Genomic DNA, 20,528 nt, shown 5'->3' with positions numbered 1-20,528 from the left:
TTGGTGTAAACTGAAATTTTTGAATAATTTTTTTTTTTAATTATAATTTGATTTGCTCTGAACTGGATTTCTTATTTATAAGCATTAGATCCATTCATGATATATCAAGATATAAGCTTATTTGGAACCGATGACTTTCCTTAGAATATAGGTGAAGGCTAACCAACCTATTAGGATAAATTGGTAGCAAGCTAAATGGTAAATATTAAAGAAAACACATATTGTAATTTTCAACCACTTTCGTTACTAGTGACCCCCTGGGTTGAAGAACTCGCTCATGAACTTTTGTATTGATCTCTACTGAAATCAGCAACTTGTAATATACAGAGCTGGTGAGAAGTTTTATGGAAACAGCTAAATATTTCTTTTACAAGTATATATTATGACTGTAGGTTTCATGAGGATCCCATTCCAATAAAAAAACTTCAAAACTTTTGTCCGACTTCTGGATCCGTCTTATATGGATCCAACTTTATTTAGAATCTAGTTTCATTTACAATCTAACTTAATTTTTTCCATATGGGATGAACGTGTTCATGTGATACATGATTCCGATACAGAATTTCAAAAGAAAATTAATGGCGAAATCCGCACGTTGATATCTGAAACACGGTTTCAACACGAAACTTCAGTCCTGTATAAATGTATATAAATAAAAATCGAGCCTCAAATTTTGGCATTCAATAACTTCCTTATGTGTGCACCGAGTTTGAGGATTTATTTAGTTGTATTTGTTAAGTTCAGGACCAGAGGGTTATGACATAATACGACTTCAGGACTCTCTCCTTGTAGGGTCCTTAAAATTTTACATGTAATTCTTATGGGAGAAGATTTGTGAGCTGGCCACACACAGAAATAAAAAACAGCTGTTATAATAATTGCGTTATCCAACTGCCGTCGGTAGACAAGAGTGTGTGCTGCTCCATAACCGCCCATGTATTTTATTATTCTAAACGCCCGACTAAAAACAAAATGACTGTTCTGTGTGTAATCATTCAGCAGTGCGGGCTCAGGTTAAAGACTTACATGCTCTAAGGAAATTGCTTTGTTTCGATTAATTGTGCGATCCTCGGTGTTTAGAATTCATTGATTTTCAGTAAATGATTTATTTTGCAGTTGGAAAATTATCCATATAAATAAAATGCCGCATCACGCCTACTCAGGTATCCAGCTGAAGTTTGTCATGAGTTGCAATCAAAGTTAGTAGACAGAAGGTTGGTCACTCATCTATAGTATTTTAGTTGAAATGCAATTGGAGTGGGGGAACTGCAGCCGTGACGTAGGCTGTAGTACAGAGTAGGCAGAATATCGCATTCTTGAAAATCATACGGTGACCTATAGTCAAATATTATATGACACAAACATTTTCTGACATGCGAGCTTTCTGTTTCTGCTTTACAATAATTATCAAAACATTTGAATAATACAAGCATTTTGCAATATAAAAGCAAAAAACCCACCTCCTAACCTTCCCTTTGAAACCCTTTTAAGGTTTCTTTATCATCTAGGTCGTGTTTATATTTTGTAGTTTGGCTATACATCAGCTTGTGAATTTCGGGGATGAGATATTTTGATTCTCGTAGAACATGTGCTCGATACCAGCATGTGTTTAGTGCATTTATATGAATGAAATTCATTGGATTTATCGGGATCGGTTTATTGTTTTATTGCAATGTATTGGTTTATCAAGATTCTTTATGGGTTAATCAGAAATAATAATAGTATTTAACGTTGTCCACTAACACTTTTCCAGCTTATTAACTTCTCCGTGTCACGTGTTTAGATTCTTGAAAAACTTTTCACTTCATTTTATTCATACAAGTTGAATGAACTTGAAATATTAAACAACATAATTAGAATCGGTGATTAATTCACTATAAGTATGGAGAATTTTTAAGTTGTAGGTCAATCTTGAGGGGATTAAACGTAATTGAAGATACAGTGAATAAACTGTATGCTCAGTGTGGTTACTCTATCACTTTTTTACTACACGTGACGTCACGCTGGCGTTCCCCCCACCACTTCGAATCTTACACCTGTGAGTGATCAACCTTCTGTCTACTAACGTTGAGTTGCAATAACTATTTGGCGGTACGAAGTTCGTCGGGCCAGCCAGTGTCTAATAAATGTGGATGTGACAAAATTAAAACTTTGTTTTTCCAATTGTTTTGAATATATTAATTGAAAAAACTGTTATTTTTTGAAGGTACGCAGCAAATGCAACGACATATTCCAGCTCTGTAAATGGAGAGATGAAGAGTTCAATTGTTGTGAGTATTTTATGGCTATAAACACAGAATATGGAGTGTGCTACACGTTGTCTCCAAAAAATGAAAGGTAAAAACAAAACTAATCATATAAGTAGTTCTGTGAACAGTAGACCTCACGTAGTTTTCTCATCCACAAGTATCTGATGTCACTTGTTCTAGTTGATTCAGTTGAATCACAATTCGCAGTTGAATAATAATTTACTCTTCAGAATATGTTATTTGTTTTCTCCAAGATCAAAAACTAACTTAGGTTAATAAACTCAGTTCACGTTTGTATTCCATATTATGATGATTTATCCAGTTTCATGATAATCTTTCCATCTGATAAAAATATTTCTCAACTGTTTTAGAATAAATTTTTTCAATGACGCTTAAATTCAGGTGAAATTTTCAGTCCAAATATTTCAAAACAAAAAGTTATAATTTAGATTTTTTACATACCAAATTGAAAACCAAAATAACACTTACTAATCACATAGAAGTGTAAAATAATGATTAACTTTGAATATTATGATATTGACATCTCATGTCAACAAATCAGATTACTGTATTTTCATCGAGTCAATTAAAATTTCTAGATTTCTCGCGAGATACAGTAAGCTAATTGATTACACAGCTGATCTCCCACACAGGCACACGCATCTTCTGTTATCGACAGACGACGAAATCATCATCTGTTTTTCCTAGGATGAATAGTTATTATCCTTTTCATGTCGTGTGTGTGTGTGTGTGTGTGTGTGTGTGTGTGTGTGTGTGTGTGTGTGTGTGTGTGTGTGTGAGTGTAAAAATAAATAAATTAATGAATCCAAAATAAATTTGGATTCATATGAGGGACAAAGAGTGATTTCTCATTTCAAATAGGTTCCTCAATGACACCTACTGTCAATTTATTCTTGTAAAATAAATATTCAGCTACTTCCATAATCTCCACCAACACTGAATAGTTCAAAATTGCCGGTTTCAACGATTATAAAAGGACTACAACAGTTCTTGAGCGAGTTCTCCAACCCAGTGGGTCACTAGTATAATTCAAAATAACAAAAACTTGATGCCGTGAAATTTGACGAATGGCTCAACTCCACACATTTGCTCGAGTATCTCAAGAAATTGTCAAAATAGATACTTGAACTGAGAACTTGACGAACTGATACCTTCCCACTTTTCGATGCCTCTCTTCATCAAGGTATATAAATAACTTATACCTATAAATAGTTTTTATAAACATTGCTCTTCATCTAATAAACAAGCACACCTACTATACCTTATAACACACAGCCCTCATACTCTCAGAAAAATATCTATGCGAATCTATAAGTGATCATAAATTTGACTATGCCAGTAAAATTTAAAATTTAAAATTATGCTTGAGTATTTAAAATTAAAAATTAAATTCAGTATAAAAATTAAGTATCGATTGAAGGTATCAATTGTGATTGAACAATTTTATAAGGTTACTTGGATTTCTAATTTTTATTCATATTTAATGACACGACTATGCAATGGTGGAATCACTGAAAATTGGGTTTTTTTTTTCAGGAGGAGAAAAGGACAGAAAATTCTGAACATGATTTCAAATTCAAAACTGGGATTGGCGTCTCTGTATATGGAGACCAAAGTTACAACTAAAGTAAGTACCTTCTTATGATTGATAAATACCTTATTAAGTATTAGGATAGATGGATAAATAATATGATGAATGAATTCTAGAAATTAGGGATCAGTTTTTTTTGGAAATACCGAGACAGCTTCTAAACAATCAAAAATCTTATAAAATCATTCTTATGGAATCTTAGGTATCTAATTTTCTCATAGTCAACTTTTCTCCAGTGAAAATATTTTCTTCAAAATCTATAAAATTAATATTTTTTTCAAATTGGGTCTTTATAGTGAATCTTTTTCGAAATCTAAAAATATCACATTTTTCACCTATTTCTCAGAGTGCAGTAATCTCTTCCACAGTGAGAATATTCTCCCAATTTACAGTAGGCCTATAATGAAGGAAAGAACTGGCATAAATACACGAACGGGATAGGAAAATTATGTTTGACGCATCATCACGTCTCAACTACTGGACTGATCATCTTAAAATTTTGCATAAAGATTATTAATTTACCGAGGATGGTTATAGGCCTATAGTATATTCAATTCTCCAAGATTCATTACGTTAAGTTTTTAGTTTGTCAAGTTTTAAAATAGACCCTTGCGGAGCACTGGTGACCTGTTAGTATAATATAAAATTCGCCATTTTTTAGAGGTGTACTAATCTTTTTCCCAGTAGAAATTTTCTTTCAAGTCTGTAAATTTCATATTTCTCCACCACCTACTTACTACTTTTTTGAAGTATAATGATCTTTTCCAAGTGAAAATATTTTTCCAAATCTATGAATTCCAAATTTAATTTATCTTTTTTTATAGTATAGAAATCTTTTCCCAGTGAAAATCTTTATTCAATTTATATATTTCACATTTCATTCACTATTATTTTAAAAGTTTTATAATATTTTCCCAATGGAAATCTTCCGAGTTACATAAAAAATTTTAATTTGTTCACCTATTTTTCAGTAGACTAATCTTTATCTCAGTGAAAATTTCTTCTCCCAAATCTTCAAATTTCAATTCATTCTTCACCCATCTTTCCAGAGTATCGTAATTTTTATTTCAGTGATAATCTTCTAAATATATCAATTTGAAATCTTTTCCACCTACTTTTTCAGATTATCATCATCTTCATCGTCATTGGCTCGACAATCCAAAGCGGATCTTGGCCTCCTCCAACATTTGCCTCCATTCTTCTCTATCCATGGCAGCACACCTCAAATTCCTGACCCCAATAGCTCTTGATTCAACATCTGAACTTTTCAGATTATAGTAATCTTTTTCCTATAGTGAGGTCCACGTTATAATGGCAGTGGAGAAAGAACAACGTTGCCAATCCTCTGTCTTGTCAATGCCTTATTCTATGGACGGTAGCTGATACAGGCTTATTGATGTAATATCAACTGCTCATTCTCGTTAAAAAAAATCAATATTATATTTCATTAAGCAAGAAATTATATTTTTCAATTATTTCATGATGAGTTATCATAATTAAGTTGGAATATTCTGTTGATTAATGATTAATTCTACATTGTTAAGAGACGATCTGGTAACAGAACAAAGCGAGAAAGAGGATAGTGCTATCCGCTTTGTTGAATGATAGACAATGATAGCAACACCATTGCTAATCAAACACTGCCATTGTAACGTGGACCTCACTATAGTAAAAATATTCTGCCAAATTTATTCCACCTATTTGTCAGAGTAGACCTACCTATAGTAAACTTTTTCTTAGTGAAAATCTTTCTCCAAAATCTATAAATTACACATTAACTACCTTTTTTAGAGTATAGGCTAGTAATATTTTTCCTAGTAAAAATCTATTTCTAAATCTTCAAATTTCACATTTTTTTCTAGATATACCTCCACTCCGAAGACGACATACCTTACTACAATACACTGACTACAGACATATTAGACGCTCTACCAAATATCATGAAAAGATTCACAGTGTCAGTGACTGCAATCGAAAATGAGGAAGAAGTGCATTCTTTGAGTGTTTCTCAGAGAAAATGTAGATTTCCCTACGAAAACTATTTGGGCTCAGCTGCCGAATATAGCTACAGTGCATGTATCATGGATTGTCGTATGAAAAACCAGCTAAAATTATGTAATTGTACATCTCATCTGATGCCTAACACTAGTTAGTATACTTTTCATTATGTCGTGTTATTATGAAATATCGGGGACCGAGCTTCACTCTGGAGTACAAGAGCATAACAAATTTATTACGAAAGAAGAAATTATAATAACATTGATACAGAAATGTTCTATCTAATCATAGTAAATTGACTTTTTGTATAGTTGAGAAGTTGATTTTGTGGTAATTATTCATATTGAATGAAAAAGACTAGTTTATCAGAGACTGAGTTTAGACTCAGACTAAAGACTGTGTTTATCAGAGATTGACAATGGTGTGATAACCGAAACCGGTCTTTCAAAGCATCAATAAATCTGTGGTTTTTCGACAATTTCTTAGTCTTTTTCATTCAACACTAAATTGAGATCAATTCCCAGAGGAATGCAAAAATTTTCCTCACAAAGGCCCGCGGTTACACAAAAGCCGGTTAAATTTTAATCCTGATTAATTTCACTTGAACCAAATCAGAGAAGACAATTTCAAAAAGATGGATCTACTGGAATTGTTCAGGATTGAAAATAACCCGACTTTTTTGCATCCGGCACTATAAGTACCTGATTGTATGATTACAAAAGTTCAACAGCTGAGTCATAATTTTGACACAGTCCCACACACATGAGCTCGCTCACTCACTTCCATCAACAGACGACGAAATAATTTTTATCAGCTGTTTTTCCAAGGATAAATAATAATTATCCTTTTAATGTCCTTCAGCGAGCTTTCCCAGGGATGAGACCTAGTGCAATCGAATTTTTATATTATAAACCTACTATGTTCTGGACTCGTGAGAATCGTTAGAGCCGTTTTCGAGATCCGGTGAAATACAAACTTATAAACATCTAAACATACAAATATCTAAACAGAAATTGCTCGTTTAATAGTATAGGATAGGTACAGTGGGATTCACGTTATAAAGTCAGCACCTGATTAATAACTGGCATTCAATAGTTATTTGTGCAACTAGTGCGCAAAGTGACAGTTTGCTGCACCGAAAGAAACGTTTACGCCCGAGCCGTAGGTGAGGGCGGAATGGTTTCTTGAGTGCAGCAGAGGAACTTTGCGCACGTATTTCACATTAAGTTTTTCCTACAGTTACCATTGAATATGAAAAGTGGGTAATTATGGGTAAAATTGCCTGAAATGCATCAAATGTTTTTCTGTGTAATTTTATTATTGATAAAAACTTTAATCCTAAAATCCTAAAGTCCTCGTTGTCCTTGGTTATAATATATAATGTAATAATTTGCTCGTTGTGCTTGGTTGCACCTCTGCTCACTATAGCAGCCACAGCAGTCACTGTTACCAACTTCATTTTGATTTTGCTGCACTGTTGCTCCATATAACCTACTAAGTATTTTGCGTTGCCATGTTGCAAATCTGGAGTGCAGAAAAATTTTTCCCGCACTAGAGCGGAAAAGTGATTCTTTGCGTTCTGTAATCAGTGCAGCAATGGCCACTTTTCAACGTAACTGTAGGAAAAATAAATTTTAATTTACATTTCAATAAGTTTGCGTTTCTAGAGCTAGAATACTGGAACATGGAAATTTCATTGATATTAATGTTCAAAATCAAATAAAAATTTGTTTCCATATAGAAAAAAAACTAAAAAAAGAAGCAATGCAAATACAAATCAGTTTTTCTAATTTCAATCTGGACAATATTTTATTTTGGATATTTGAAATAAATTCTGATTGTAATAATACTTTTTTGTGTCTAGAGCCAGAAGAACATTGTAACATGAATATTACTCAATCATTTGTACAATACTTTTTTCAAAACTCGTTCCAATTATTCTATATATCACGGAATGTGTTCAGAATTCCTATTATGAAAACCGATGCAATCATTTACAGGAAAGCTGCGTTTACACCGGAGTTGAAAACACAAGTTATCAACTTGACTTAATCGTCAAAAATTTCTCTTGACAAATTTTAATAACTCATGTTTCTAACAGAAAATTCCTTGTTATTAACAAGATCTTGTTATCAATATAATTGACTTCCATATGATATCATTCAACGAGAGTATTCATATGATATAACAGCCGGAATAAAAAGAAAAAATTTCTCTTCAAAATACTTTAAATTGAAACATGTGTGATCATTAACATAAATAGATCTTCATCTGATCTAATGTAAATAGATTATAATGAGTTTACACCAGAGTTTAAAACAAAAGTTCTCAACATAAGTTGATAACATTTTCTTTTGGCTGCTAGCTTTGTTATCAACAAAAGTTAATAGCTTTGTCATGTGTTTCGTCTGCAGCTGTAGTTATTAGGGAACAGCTGTAGTTGTGGGGTAGGGAAGCTGGGCGAGGGGGTTGTGGGGAAGATAGTAACATGCTATTAACAAAAGTTAGTGCGATTAAAGAGGCTTTTGTTATTAACATAATACATTTCCTTTGATCTTTACCGACTCTCGATGAATAACATAAATCTTGTTAATAACAAGGAATTTTCTGTTAAAAACACGAGTTATCAACTTTTGTTGTGAAACATTTTTGTCGATTCAGTCAAGTTGATAACTTTTTATTAATAACTCATGTTATCAACTCCGGTGTAAATGCAACTCAACATGATGTTATTAACGTTTGTAATTAACATCAGTTGATAACAAAAATGTTAAAAACTTGTGTTATTAACTCCGGTGTAAATAACGCAGCTTAAGACTGTGCCATTCCGATTAGGACAGTCTTCCATTCCAATTCATCCATATTGTGAATAAGAACATAAATACAGGCCACTTTTAAAAGTAATAAGTAAACTTAAGGAGTTGGAATTAGAGAAATTGAGTGATTAGAGCAGAAAATCAAGTTTGAATACCTATGAAAACTTTAAAACTGCTCTCCTGAATAAATGACTTTTTTGAGTTTGAACAATCTTTCTCCGAGGTGCGAATATTCTTAATTTATTGTAATATAAATTTTTCCGATTCCAGAGCCATAACATTCTTTAACATGCGATATTAAATTTGCTGACAATAAAATTTTTCATATATTTAAAATAAAATATAGGTAGTTACAATAAATTGTAATTGTTGGTACTGTAATAATTATTTTTCCAGAACCAGAAGAACGCTGCAAAATGAAAAATTCAATTTTCTTGTGGAATCATTTCAAATTTTTTAGGGTATTTGAAATGAATTGTAATTGTAGGCAATCATTAATTTTTTTCAGATCCAAAAGAACGTTGCAACATAAAATATTCAATTTTGTTGTAGAATCATTCTGAAATATGCTTGGAAATTCAAAATAAATTGTACTAATTATTATTTTTGGTTTTAGAGCCAGAAGAACACTGCAACATTAAAGGGTTGATCTGTTTGAACGACCATTACGCTGATTTGGCAAGTCCCAAGACAAGATGGAGTACCAAGTCAGGTCTCACTTGCAGTTGCTTCCCTGGCTGCAATGAGCCTGAATTCAATATTATCACATCTACTGGTGTAGGGTGAGTTAAATCAATATCAAATTCATATAGGATTCTTTATTCTTTATTAATTCTTGAAATAAGTACATCATCAAAAATGATAGGAAGAGGAAAAATAAGGTAACCTTGTGCTATTCCTCTCCCAAACTCAGATAAGGCTACACATAGTCCGAAATAGGTTGAGTCTTGTAGTGTTCACTTCACAAATTTTTCCGTCCTTAATTATTTTAACAAACAAGATTTTTAAATTTAGACGCATCAAAACCAAACATAGAAGAAATATTGGAAGTAGAATTTCACAGACGAACTTTCTTCAGATTCTTTTGTGACGGTATTTTCATATCAATGATTGATCTCTTTTGTACAATATCTTGTACAGAGATGAAATCGATTAAACATCGATTATCAATCAATTTCATACAGCATTTTTTTTGTTCTTGTTTAATTAGGATTGTCATCAAAACTAGTCTCATATACTAGACATTAATAATCGATTATTTAAGGATATCTTTTCCAGAAGATCTTCCCAAACAGTTTGTTATAATGTGATTTCATGATTTAAAAGTTTTGTCTAACGTAGGCTATACTATAGTGGAGTCCACGTATAATGGCAGTATTTGAATAACATTGATATTGCTATCCTTGTCTATCATTCGACAAAACAGATAGCGCTTTCCTTTTCTATCCCCCGCAACGTTGCCAAATCGGTTTTTACAATGTGGAAATATTATTATGATATTCAATCCCAATTATGAGAATTGAAAAATACTATTTCTTGACGAATAAGTAATGATTGATAATTTTTTACAAGAATGACAGTCAATATTTCAATGATTTATCAATAATATTTCATCGGATACCAGTATCAGCTATCCTGTATAATAGGCAGTAGCAGGGCAGAGAATCGGCAAAGCTGTTCTCCTTACTTTATACACTGCCATTATAACGTGGACTCACTATAGTTCCCAACCAATTAACATGGTAATGATGGAAAATATTTTTTATGATCCTATCAATAGATGACCAATAAATAGATGATAGCTAATGATAAAAGATATTCATAATAGTAAGACTGTTTCTTTGATTGATATTTTGTCGAGAATATATTGAAAATGTGAACATTGTTCATTTGATAAATAACTATTCACAACAAAATAAAATTTGAATTTGCAGGATTGAAGCGAACATTTCTAAGATTGAAATAGCAATGGACCGACTACCCAGCGAGCGTTATAAGCGGAATGTAGTTAGGGGAAGATTGGATCTAGTAGGTATGTACGTATTTATTTATTTATTCATTTTTATAAAATTATTTGTTTATTTATTTATAAAATTATTTATTTATTAATTCATTCATTAATTTATTTATTCACATATGATGATGAGGGAATGGATGATAATACACTACAAACTTTACTATATGTGATGATTTCATGAATGGATCGATATAGAGAGATGATGAATAGCTGAAATGAAACTTATGAGAATGAGTAGCTGCATGGCCACCTCTAATACAAGGCCGCGGCCTACGATATTGCAACGTCGCAGTGTAGGCCTAGAATCTAATACGTGATTGGTGAGAAAGGTTTGAAAAAATACCAGCTGATCTTTTTCACCAATCATGTAATAAATTCTAGGCCTACCCTGAAACGTTACAATATCTTAGGACGGGGCCTTGTATTAGAGGTGGCCTTGGTAGCTGATATAAAACAAGAGAGAAATGAAACCTGAATCACCTTTTGAATCTATACTAAGAACCTACTAAGTCAAATTGATATTTCAACTTTTTTCTCTTGATAATTATGAAGAACTTTGTGATGTTGAATCGGGAACAGTTTTGGGCTATAATGCCTGTTGTTCCCATACCTGTATGTATTTTATGTAAATAAATAAATAAAATATTATTTTTACTTTCTTAAAATGTGTGAATTCAGGGCTTCTTTCTTTTATTTATAAAATAGAATATTATAGTAAAATAGAATATATAGTAATATTATAGCATAGAGTATTGTAGTATATTATAGAATTTTGATAATTAAATAAATCCTTTGAAATTGATAAAATAATAGGTTAAGAATACAATTCCCAATGTATTACCTATTTTATTAATTTCAAAGGGTAATATAATTCTATGTTATAAATATTTTTTTACTTAGTTAATAGATTTAGTTAGTCTACTTAGTTTTATGCAAAATTCACTTATATCCGAGTCTCTAAATTCCTCAATTGTGTAGAAAGCTTTCTTTTTCAGCCACGCCGTGAAACCAAAGACCTTGAAGATGCATAGACTCACATGCAGCGCTAGTGTCGTACTTGGAATTGAAATCAGCCATTGAGGGGGCAACCTATAAGATTATCACATATCATCAAACCAATGCCTTTGTAATCTATAATATTAGAAATATATTATGTATAATATCTCGTGCTAAAATACCCCAATGGCGGCCTTCAATTTCAAGTAAGAGCTATCAATGGGAAGGCATAGGCATTGTGGGTCTATATCTCTTTAAGGTCTTTGCGTGAAACTATTTTCAATTCATATAGTAGAGCTTTGTATGAGAGCTCGGGTGAATTAGATAAATCTGGTGTGGCGCACTCACACAACTTTCCTTGTCGTTATGAAAATTGATCACCTGATGCTAGTGTTCTCACGCATATCAAGTCTACTTGTAAACAAAGATCTGAGCCAGCTGGTGACAGGACAATAACATTGGAGACATACGAGGTCTGCTATCTCTTCATAGTGAATCATTTAATAGAATCAACAGCTGCCAACAGTTTGCGATTGGATAATCACATTTTCTCGAATTACGTGCTTATTTTCAATTTTAGGAGAAATGTTACTGAACATAGTTGTAGAGATTCTCATGCTGAATCTTTTCCACTCGAATTTTTTTGGTTAAATTGTATCTGAAGCCTGATAATTGAGAATCTAAAATCAAACTTTGCATAGATGGGGCGAAGCTCCTGAAATTTTTACAGATATGGGACTTGTGGCAGTTGATAGAGCTTATCGATGACTATTCCAGGTATAACTTCAATCGAAATCGTTGGAGCCGTTTTCGAGAAAATCGCGAAAACCCCTGTTATTGACAACATTTTCGCCATCTTAGCCGCCATCTTGAATCGCATTTGATCGAAATTGTTCGTGTCAGATCCTTATAGTGTACTTTTTTGGATTCAGGGGACCTTGAAACGTATAGAAACTTAGAAATTGGGGTACCTCAATTTTTTTCGGAAGGCAATACTTTCCTTACCTATGGTAATAGGGCAAGGAAAGTAAAATCCACTACTGGGGCAGCAAAATCTATTTGCTGGGGCAATTAAATCTTCAGCTGACTAAATGATAAATCAAAACATTTTTCCTTATTCAAAGTTATTTTTATATCCTGGAAAAGGATGAAGGAGTGAGTCAATATTGTTGTCGAACGAACTTGACCTGTAAACATGTTTGAAGAATACATGTTCAAAATTTGGAGCTGATCAATATATTCTATCTAGAGATATTGTAGAACATACAACTAGACGGACAACAACTTTGGCCTTCAGTGTGTCAAAAGTGAGAACTCGCTAACGTTCTTTCAATGATTCTAATGAAAACTTATCTTTCTAGATACTAAACTCTATTCTTTTTCTATTTCCAGTGTCCATGGGAGGAGCAGCAGGTCTGTTTGTGGGAGCCAGTATTTTGAGTTTTTTCGAGTTGGGATTTTTCTTCTCGCTCCGTTTATGCCACACAAAACCAAAAACCCAACCCCAACCAGAACCCAAACCGCAGAAAATTTTGAAACCCAACAATTTGAATATATCGAAGCCACAACCCAGCTTGAAAGTGCAGCAAATCACTGTTTCTTCGAGATATAAAAGAACGCCCTATATTGTTCAGCCGAAACGGTTTTAAAAAATCAAAGGATCTTATGAATTATTCTAAATTTAGAATTCCAATAAATTATCCGAATTGATATGGTGAGGTACACGTTATAATGGCAGTAGAGAAAGATAGGAAAACAACGTTGCCGTTGCCTTGTCTTGTCAATGCTTTCTATGGGCAGTAGCTGATACAGGTTTATTGATGTAATATTAACGGTTCATTCTCGTTTAAAATAATCAATTATATTTTATTAATCAGGAATTATATTTTTCAATAATTTTATAATGAATTTTCATAATTGAGATGGATATTTTGTTAATTAATTATCTATTGTACATTGTTAAAAAACGATCTGGCAACAGAGCAAAGCAAGAAAGAGATAGCGCTACCAGCTTTGTTGAATGATAGACAAGGATAGCAATACCATTGATAATCAAACACTACCATTATAACGTAGACCGTACTATAGGGACCGAACCCCTTACCTTTAATAAAACATTAAGATGATTGGAGCTTTCTCAAAGAAGTTGGAGATAATAGTTGAAGCTAGAAATTGGGTGTTTTTCAAAATTCATTGTTATCAGGTGTGACTGGAAATCTGTATGAGATAGAGCAGTCTATCTGGTCATAGGTTATAGAGCACAAAATTACTCCTACAGAGATTTTGAATTATGCATTCAAGTTTACATTACATTTTAAATTTGGTGACAATCAGAAGATATTGTTGATCAGAAACTGAAATTTATCAACATTGATTTCTTCTTGAAAATGTACTAATTTTAAAATTTTCTACCTTAGTACTCATTAAAGATAGAAAGCTCCAAATGGTTTCATTCTATTCAAAATTGTTTAATATAGAAAAAAAGTGAGAGCAAATTTTCCTGTCCAATGAATGGCTGGATAGCGTATTTTTTTCCCAATGGCTGGATTTGGGGGAAATAGCTGAAAACTGGAAAATGAACCGATATTACGAGGTTTTTGGGGCACTATACAAAGTGAAATACAAACAAAAGTACAAATATAAACTTCATTTCGAAGTGAAAAGTGTAAATTTGAAGTAATGTGCTGACTATAACCTTAGTGTCCGGTTTCCCATTAGGGAACTTTGGACTATATACGGCGAGGTGGAACTACCCTTGGGTCTCCCCACCATTGAAAGTCATACGCTACCGGTAATAATAATAATTTCGCATAAGGAAATTTTGCATGAGAAAATTAGTTCTGAACTTCTCTAATGTATCCAAACAAAACAATAATTGAGAAAACAGAACTACAGTATATTTTGCAAACACACCCCCTTTTTTATGTCTATAATGACTAGACTATCAGTATTATTTTCCCGCTTGATTATAACCGGTCAAAGAGTTTACTGTTGAAGTAGTTAGACTTAACTTACAAATGCAAAGATTTACTGTTAAAACAGTTAAATTTTTACTCACAAAATAATGCAAAGCTTTATGAACAAAGGACTTTATCTGGAATTCAAGAAAATTTTACGTACTTTTTCCTCAATCTATTCAAAATATTGTCGTTTTTCTTTAGGGCTACTTTTAATATGAATAAAAATATAAATCTCAGTATCCTTTCAAATAATTTTGTCCCAACATGTTTCGGACATTGATGCCATTTTCAAGTCATGCCATTTCATATATATTATGAAAAATCAGAACTTTTTTGTGTAGTTGAGAAGTTGATATTGTGGTAAATATTCATAGTGAATGAAAAAGACTAAGAAATTGTCAAAAACCACAGATTTATTGATACTTAGAAAGACCGGTTTCAGTTATTGCACCATTGTCAATCTCTGATAAACTGTTTATTGAAATTGTCAAAAACCACAGATTTATTGATACTTAGAAAGACCGGTTCCGGTTATTACACCATGATTTATTACTTAATCTTACTTAGTTTAATTCTTAGTCTTTTTCATTCAATAAAAATCAGTAATTACACCAATGGTGTAATAACCGAAACCGGTCTTTCTAAGTATAAATAAATCTGTGGTTTTTGACAATTTCTATAAACAGTTTATCAGAGATTGACAATGGTGTAATAACCGTAACCGGTCTTTCTAAGTATCAATAAATCTGTGGTTTTTGACAGTTTCAATAAACAGTTTATCAGAGATTGACAATAGTGCAATAATTGAAACCGGTCTTTCTAAGTATCGATAAATCTGTGGTTTTTGACAATTTCAATAAACAGTTTATCAGAGATTGACAATGGTGTAATAACCGAAACCGGTCTTTCTAAGTATCAATAAATCTGTGGTTTTTGACAATTTCAATAAACAGTTTATCAGAGATTGACAATGGTGTAATAACCGAAACCGGTCTTCCTAAGTATCAATAAATCTGTGTTTTTTGACACTTTCTTAGTCTTTTTCATTCAATAAAAATCATAACAACTATATATTTTGCAAGCACTCCACCTTTATCATGTCTGTATTGACTAGACCTAGAATCTGTTCAATAATTTACTGTTGGAATAGTCTAACTCAGCTAACAAACGAGTTTAAAGCTTTTTGAACAGAGACTTCATCTGGATTTCGAGAAAATATCCTCGAAATATATCCTATAGATAATAGGTGATTCTGTATTTTATCTGTATTTCTCTGTATTTTAATCTTCAATTTTCTAACCATTATTATACCAAGAACACACTACATATATTTTCGAGTTGTGTATTATGTGAATTGATCTATTTGCAAATAAATGTTGAAGAGAGAAATAAAAAAATGTGTAGTTCTTTCACAATCCCAGCTCTTTTTTCATCTTATAAGGAAGTAAAAGAAGAAGCAGGAGACGGAGAAAATGATGATGATGATAATGATGATGATAATAATGATGATAATAATGATGATGATAATGATGATGATGAGGAGGAGGAGGAGGAGGTGGTGGTAGTGGAGGAAGAGGAGGAGGAGGAGTAGGAGGAGGAGAAGGAGGAGGAAAGGAGGAGGAGGAAAGGAGGAGGTGGAGGACGAGGAGGAGGAGGAGGCGGAGAAGGAGGTGTAGGAGGACGAGGAGGAGATGGAGGAGGAGGAGGAGGAGGAGGAAAGGAGGCGGAGGAGGAGGAAAGGAGGCGGAGAAAGAGATGTAGGAGGAGGATAGAGAGGGATGAGGAGGAGGAGTAGGAGGAGGAGGTTTAGGTGGAGGAGGAGGATGAGAGATGGAAGGTGTAAAAGTTAGATAAAACTAAGAGAAAGGAGAAGTTAGATGAAATGAAGGGGAAGGTTAAAAATCTGGTATGGTCCACTCACCCAACTGGAGGAGGAGGAGGAAAGGCGGCGGAGAAGGAGGTGTGGAGGACGAGGAGGAGGTGTAGGAGAAGGATGGAGAGGGAGTAGGAGGAGGTTTAGGTGGAGGAGGAGGATGAGTGATGGGAGGTGTAAAAGTTAGATAAAACTAAGAGAAAGGAGAAGTTAGATGGAATGAAGGGGAAGGTTAAAAATCTGGTATGGTACACTCACCCAACTGGAGGAGGAGGAGGAGGAGGAGGAGGAAGAGGAGGAGGAGGAGGAGGAGGAGGAAAGGAGGCGGAGAAGGTTAAAAATGTGGTATGGTACACTCACCCAACTGTCCATGCTCACTGAACTGAGCTCGGGATTTAGCCAAGTTCTAGACTTTAAACAGCTGGAGTCAGCAAATTGGCTTTCTGAAACGGGACGCAGCTTTATGATAATCTTCATTTTCTCATTTCTATAATTGGAAACGTTTTTCCTTAACGAGATGAAATATTCCTAAATCATTCAAAATGGCTGAAACTTCACAATATTTTCTCTTTATTCTATTTTGTGTTCAATTTTCCAGTTTTTCAAAATTTGATTTAGACGTGGATTATTAGGCCCGCCGCAAAGTAGACCCACGCTTATCCACAAAAAGCAACCTACGCCGTGGGATATTTTGTAAACCAGTGCTATGCTTCTCTAGACATCTGTATAATACATGCAATGAATAATCCACTTGTCAGCTGATTGATTATGAATAACTCTATAGCAATAGTTTACAAAACATCCCACGGCGTGGGTTGCTTTTCGTGGGTCTACTTTGCGGCGGGCCTAACTATGCCCCGTTTCCGATAGCCAGTTTTCTGACTCCAGCTGTTTAAAGTCCAAAACTTAGCTAAATCCCGAGCTCGAAAAATAACAAAGAACAATTTGCAGCATTTTAAGCTTCTTAATAGAATATCAGAGAAATTATTGAGATTCAGAATATTGATATCTTTGTTAAGAATTTCTAATTCAACTCAGGCAGGATGTAGGTCTCCAATACAAATGAAAATCGTTAAATAACTTGGAGTGCACTTTATTTTGAACAAAGAAACAAATAGTATATTTAAGATAATCAATACAACGTGATATGCTACATATTGGGCCTATATTAAACTATCACTCAGTCATGAAAAAGGATGATAAATATTAGATAGAGTTAGGACTTTAAAGTCCTCTAAACCATGAAATCATACAATAAATATGAGTATAGGACACTACAACTACATTAAACCACTAAATAAGCTCTATAGAAAGAGATCAATTTACAGTATGTATGCAGCCCATAGCTTGGCCTCCGTGACTTTGAAACGGCATTTATAGGCAAGGTATGGTTCACGGGGTAATATTCCTAGTTTTAAAAAATTGCTCCTTAGTAACTAAAGTCCATGAGATATTACTTTCAACGCAGCTCTCGGAAGATGGAGAGGTCCACTGCTCTATCCTCCACTAATCACTCCCACTACCTAGCAGCATTCTAACACGGCGCGCCAACACTCCCCTCCAGCTATTGCCTGGCATTGTTCCAAAATTGTTTACTGGTCAGCAGGTATATTGGTTTGGTGTGATTATGGAGATGTGTTCATCACAAGAATGTAAAGCGAAATGACACGGTGCATAGAAATGCGCACAGGATGACCATCTCTGTCTATGCTACAAACTGTGGAAGGAGCAATGGGTTTCCCCTCTTCATGTTAAAAGTAATATCTCACGGACTTTTTATTCCTAGATGGAGGAAGCTCCCTACAGAGTCAATGTTTTCATATGGGTAGTGTTGTAATAAAGTGACCCTATTCTAATAGGCAAAGCTATAGGACTAGAACTGTACCAATATTATTCATGGAGCAGCCATATTGTGTATCAAATTTGGCGGCACATTTGAAAATTCCAATTCAATTCGAACATCCTTACCTCTGGGAAATCTGAAGGTGAGCAGAAGCTCATTTTTTAATGAAAAAGTAGCATATTATACTGGAATAAGAATAAACAAACCTAACAAGAGATAATATAATAAACAATAATGTAAACATAATGTAACTCTTACAGTTGTGTTTTGAGTGATGTTGTGGTACTTTTCCATGATGAAAACACAAATTGAAATTATCAACCACTTTTTATTATGAATTATTATAATATATACAGAACCTGGTTTTGTGGCTTTATAGTCCTATAAAGAGTTTTGTTTCATATTCTGAGAAAAACATAAGTACCGTATATAAGGTCAGAAGCTAGAAAATTATCAAATTTCATATAACTATAAATTTATTCTGTTAGTTTAAATTATTCAAACCATCAACAAGTGTAACATTGTTTTTAAACATATTTTAATCAACAAAAATTGTAAATGAACTTACCACCATTTTGGAACACCTAGCCTTGCCACCCAAAAAATGACTTTAAACTTTGACACCAGGGACAGCTAGCCACTCTAGCTAATCACTCCTCTACCTAAATATCAAGCCTCTCCAACTACCTACTCATCTATTCACTTCCTCCTCCTCCATTTTCTCTTGGGTAGACAGTAGTTGTAAACAAACAGCTGAAGATGTGGCTGGTAAAGCCACGAAACCAGGTTCTGTACCGTATATATTATGATAATTTATTATAATAAAAAGTGGTTGACAATTTAAATTTGAGTTTTCATAATGTAACTCTTTATTGTGCCAGTCGGTTAAATTTCAACCATGATTAATTCCATGAGAACCAATCAGAGAAGCCATCTTATCGAAAAGGCTTTCTCTGATTGGTTCTCGTGAAATTGATCACGGTTAAAATTTAACCTGCTTTTCTCCTAAAACCTCGTTTCATGCTCTCCTCACCCCATCCTCTGGTCCACCGTTTAATACAGTCTTATCCTACTCCTATATTATTCTTCAAAATTATTATTCTTCTACTTCTATGTATCTTCCCCTAAAACTTTACTGCATAGATGTGATCTCTTTCTACAGACCTTGACACTTGGAATAATAGATAAATCGTATTTGAAACAAAATAATGATATCCATAGAATTTTATTTGGATTGAGTAAAGGTGAAGGTATTCTATAGGATACTATCCTATTCTATTCATAATATGATAAATTTCAGCATTAAAATAATGAAATCCCAACATCAAAGGTGCATCAATATGATAATATTAATGGAATGATGGAATATTATGGAAAAATGGGTATCACTCCATCACTCATAACCTCATAATACAATCTGTAAGGTTATTACTGATTGATGTGCTGTTCAAGCATCCTCGCCTCAACAAAGCTTTACTTTGTACAAAACAACTTTTGACTTGGAGGAATATGCGGGCAGAGAAATGGAGGGAGATCAGCCAATAACATCGATCTGTCATGGATAGAGTCATAGATAGAAGTGCAGTTGCCAATTTCTTGATTAGAGTCAGTCGTCTGAAGGCTTTCAGACAGGAGACTCCGTAAGTTCTACATGAGCGCTTGAATACTCACGAGAAATTAGAAAATGCTGGATGGTTAGAACGGCACCTCGCAGCCGTTGTATACCTATCTCTGTTTGCCAACTCTGCTGCGTATATTAGTCCCTCCCAAGTCTGAAGTTAATTTGTACAGAGCATAATACCCATAGAAAAAGCCTAAAAGACCTGACGACTTCCACTATTGATTCTTGAATTTAATTGTAATGAGATATGAGTGATTCCTGGACTCAGAAAAGTATAAATGAATCATTAATATGCGTGCTGGATTCAATGAAAAGTTAACATAGAAGTGTTTCACAGTTGCAATATGATACCGTGTTTTGCTTGTCGCACAAAAGTTCAATTGAATTCCAACTCGATTATCACTATGTGCATTTTTCACTTCATAACAGTTCAAAATTAAATTTTCAAATTAATAGTGAAAAAGTATGCATATGCAACACAGTAATTACATCACAAATTTCCTATTTGAAAATTTCACATTCTTATAGACCAGAAGGGTGAGG

At 33.6% G+C, this 20,528-nt stretch overlaps 1 protein-coding gene across 3 annotated transcripts in view; it reads left to right on the top strand.

Annotated features, from left to right (window-relative positions):
* Positions 1–13,524, top strand: part of LOC111058137 (sodium channel protein Nach) — a 475,868-nt gene extending 462,344 nt beyond the window's left edge. For all 3 annotated transcript variants that reach the window (XM_039440751.1, XM_039440752.1, XM_039440753.1), the window contains 6 exons: positions 2,207–2,337; positions 3,807–3,897; positions 5,724–6,009; positions 9,292–9,457; positions 10,610–10,707; positions 13,081–13,524. In XM_039440751.1, the coding sequence (XP_039296685.1) occupies positions 2,207–2,337; positions 3,807–3,897; positions 5,724–6,009; positions 9,292–9,457; positions 10,610–10,707; positions 13,081–13,337 (1,029 nt within the window). In that variant the 3' untranslated portion in view covers positions 13,338–13,524. The remainder of the gene's footprint in view (positions 1–2,206; positions 2,338–3,806; positions 3,898–5,723; positions 6,010–9,291; positions 9,458–10,609; positions 10,708–13,080) is intronic.
* The last annotated feature ends 7,004 nt before the right edge of the window (positions 13,525–20,528 follow it).

This window comes from Nilaparvata lugens, chromosome 14, assembly GCF_014356525.2.
Source record: "Nilaparvata lugens isolate BPH chromosome 14, ASM1435652v1, whole genome shotgun sequence".
In the NCBI taxonomy this organism is placed as follows: domain Eukaryota; kingdom Metazoa; phylum Arthropoda; class Insecta; order Hemiptera; family Delphacidae; genus Nilaparvata; species Nilaparvata lugens.
The sequence above is the reverse complement of the archived record's forward strand: the minus strand, read 5'-3'. Positions and strand labels throughout refer to the sequence as shown.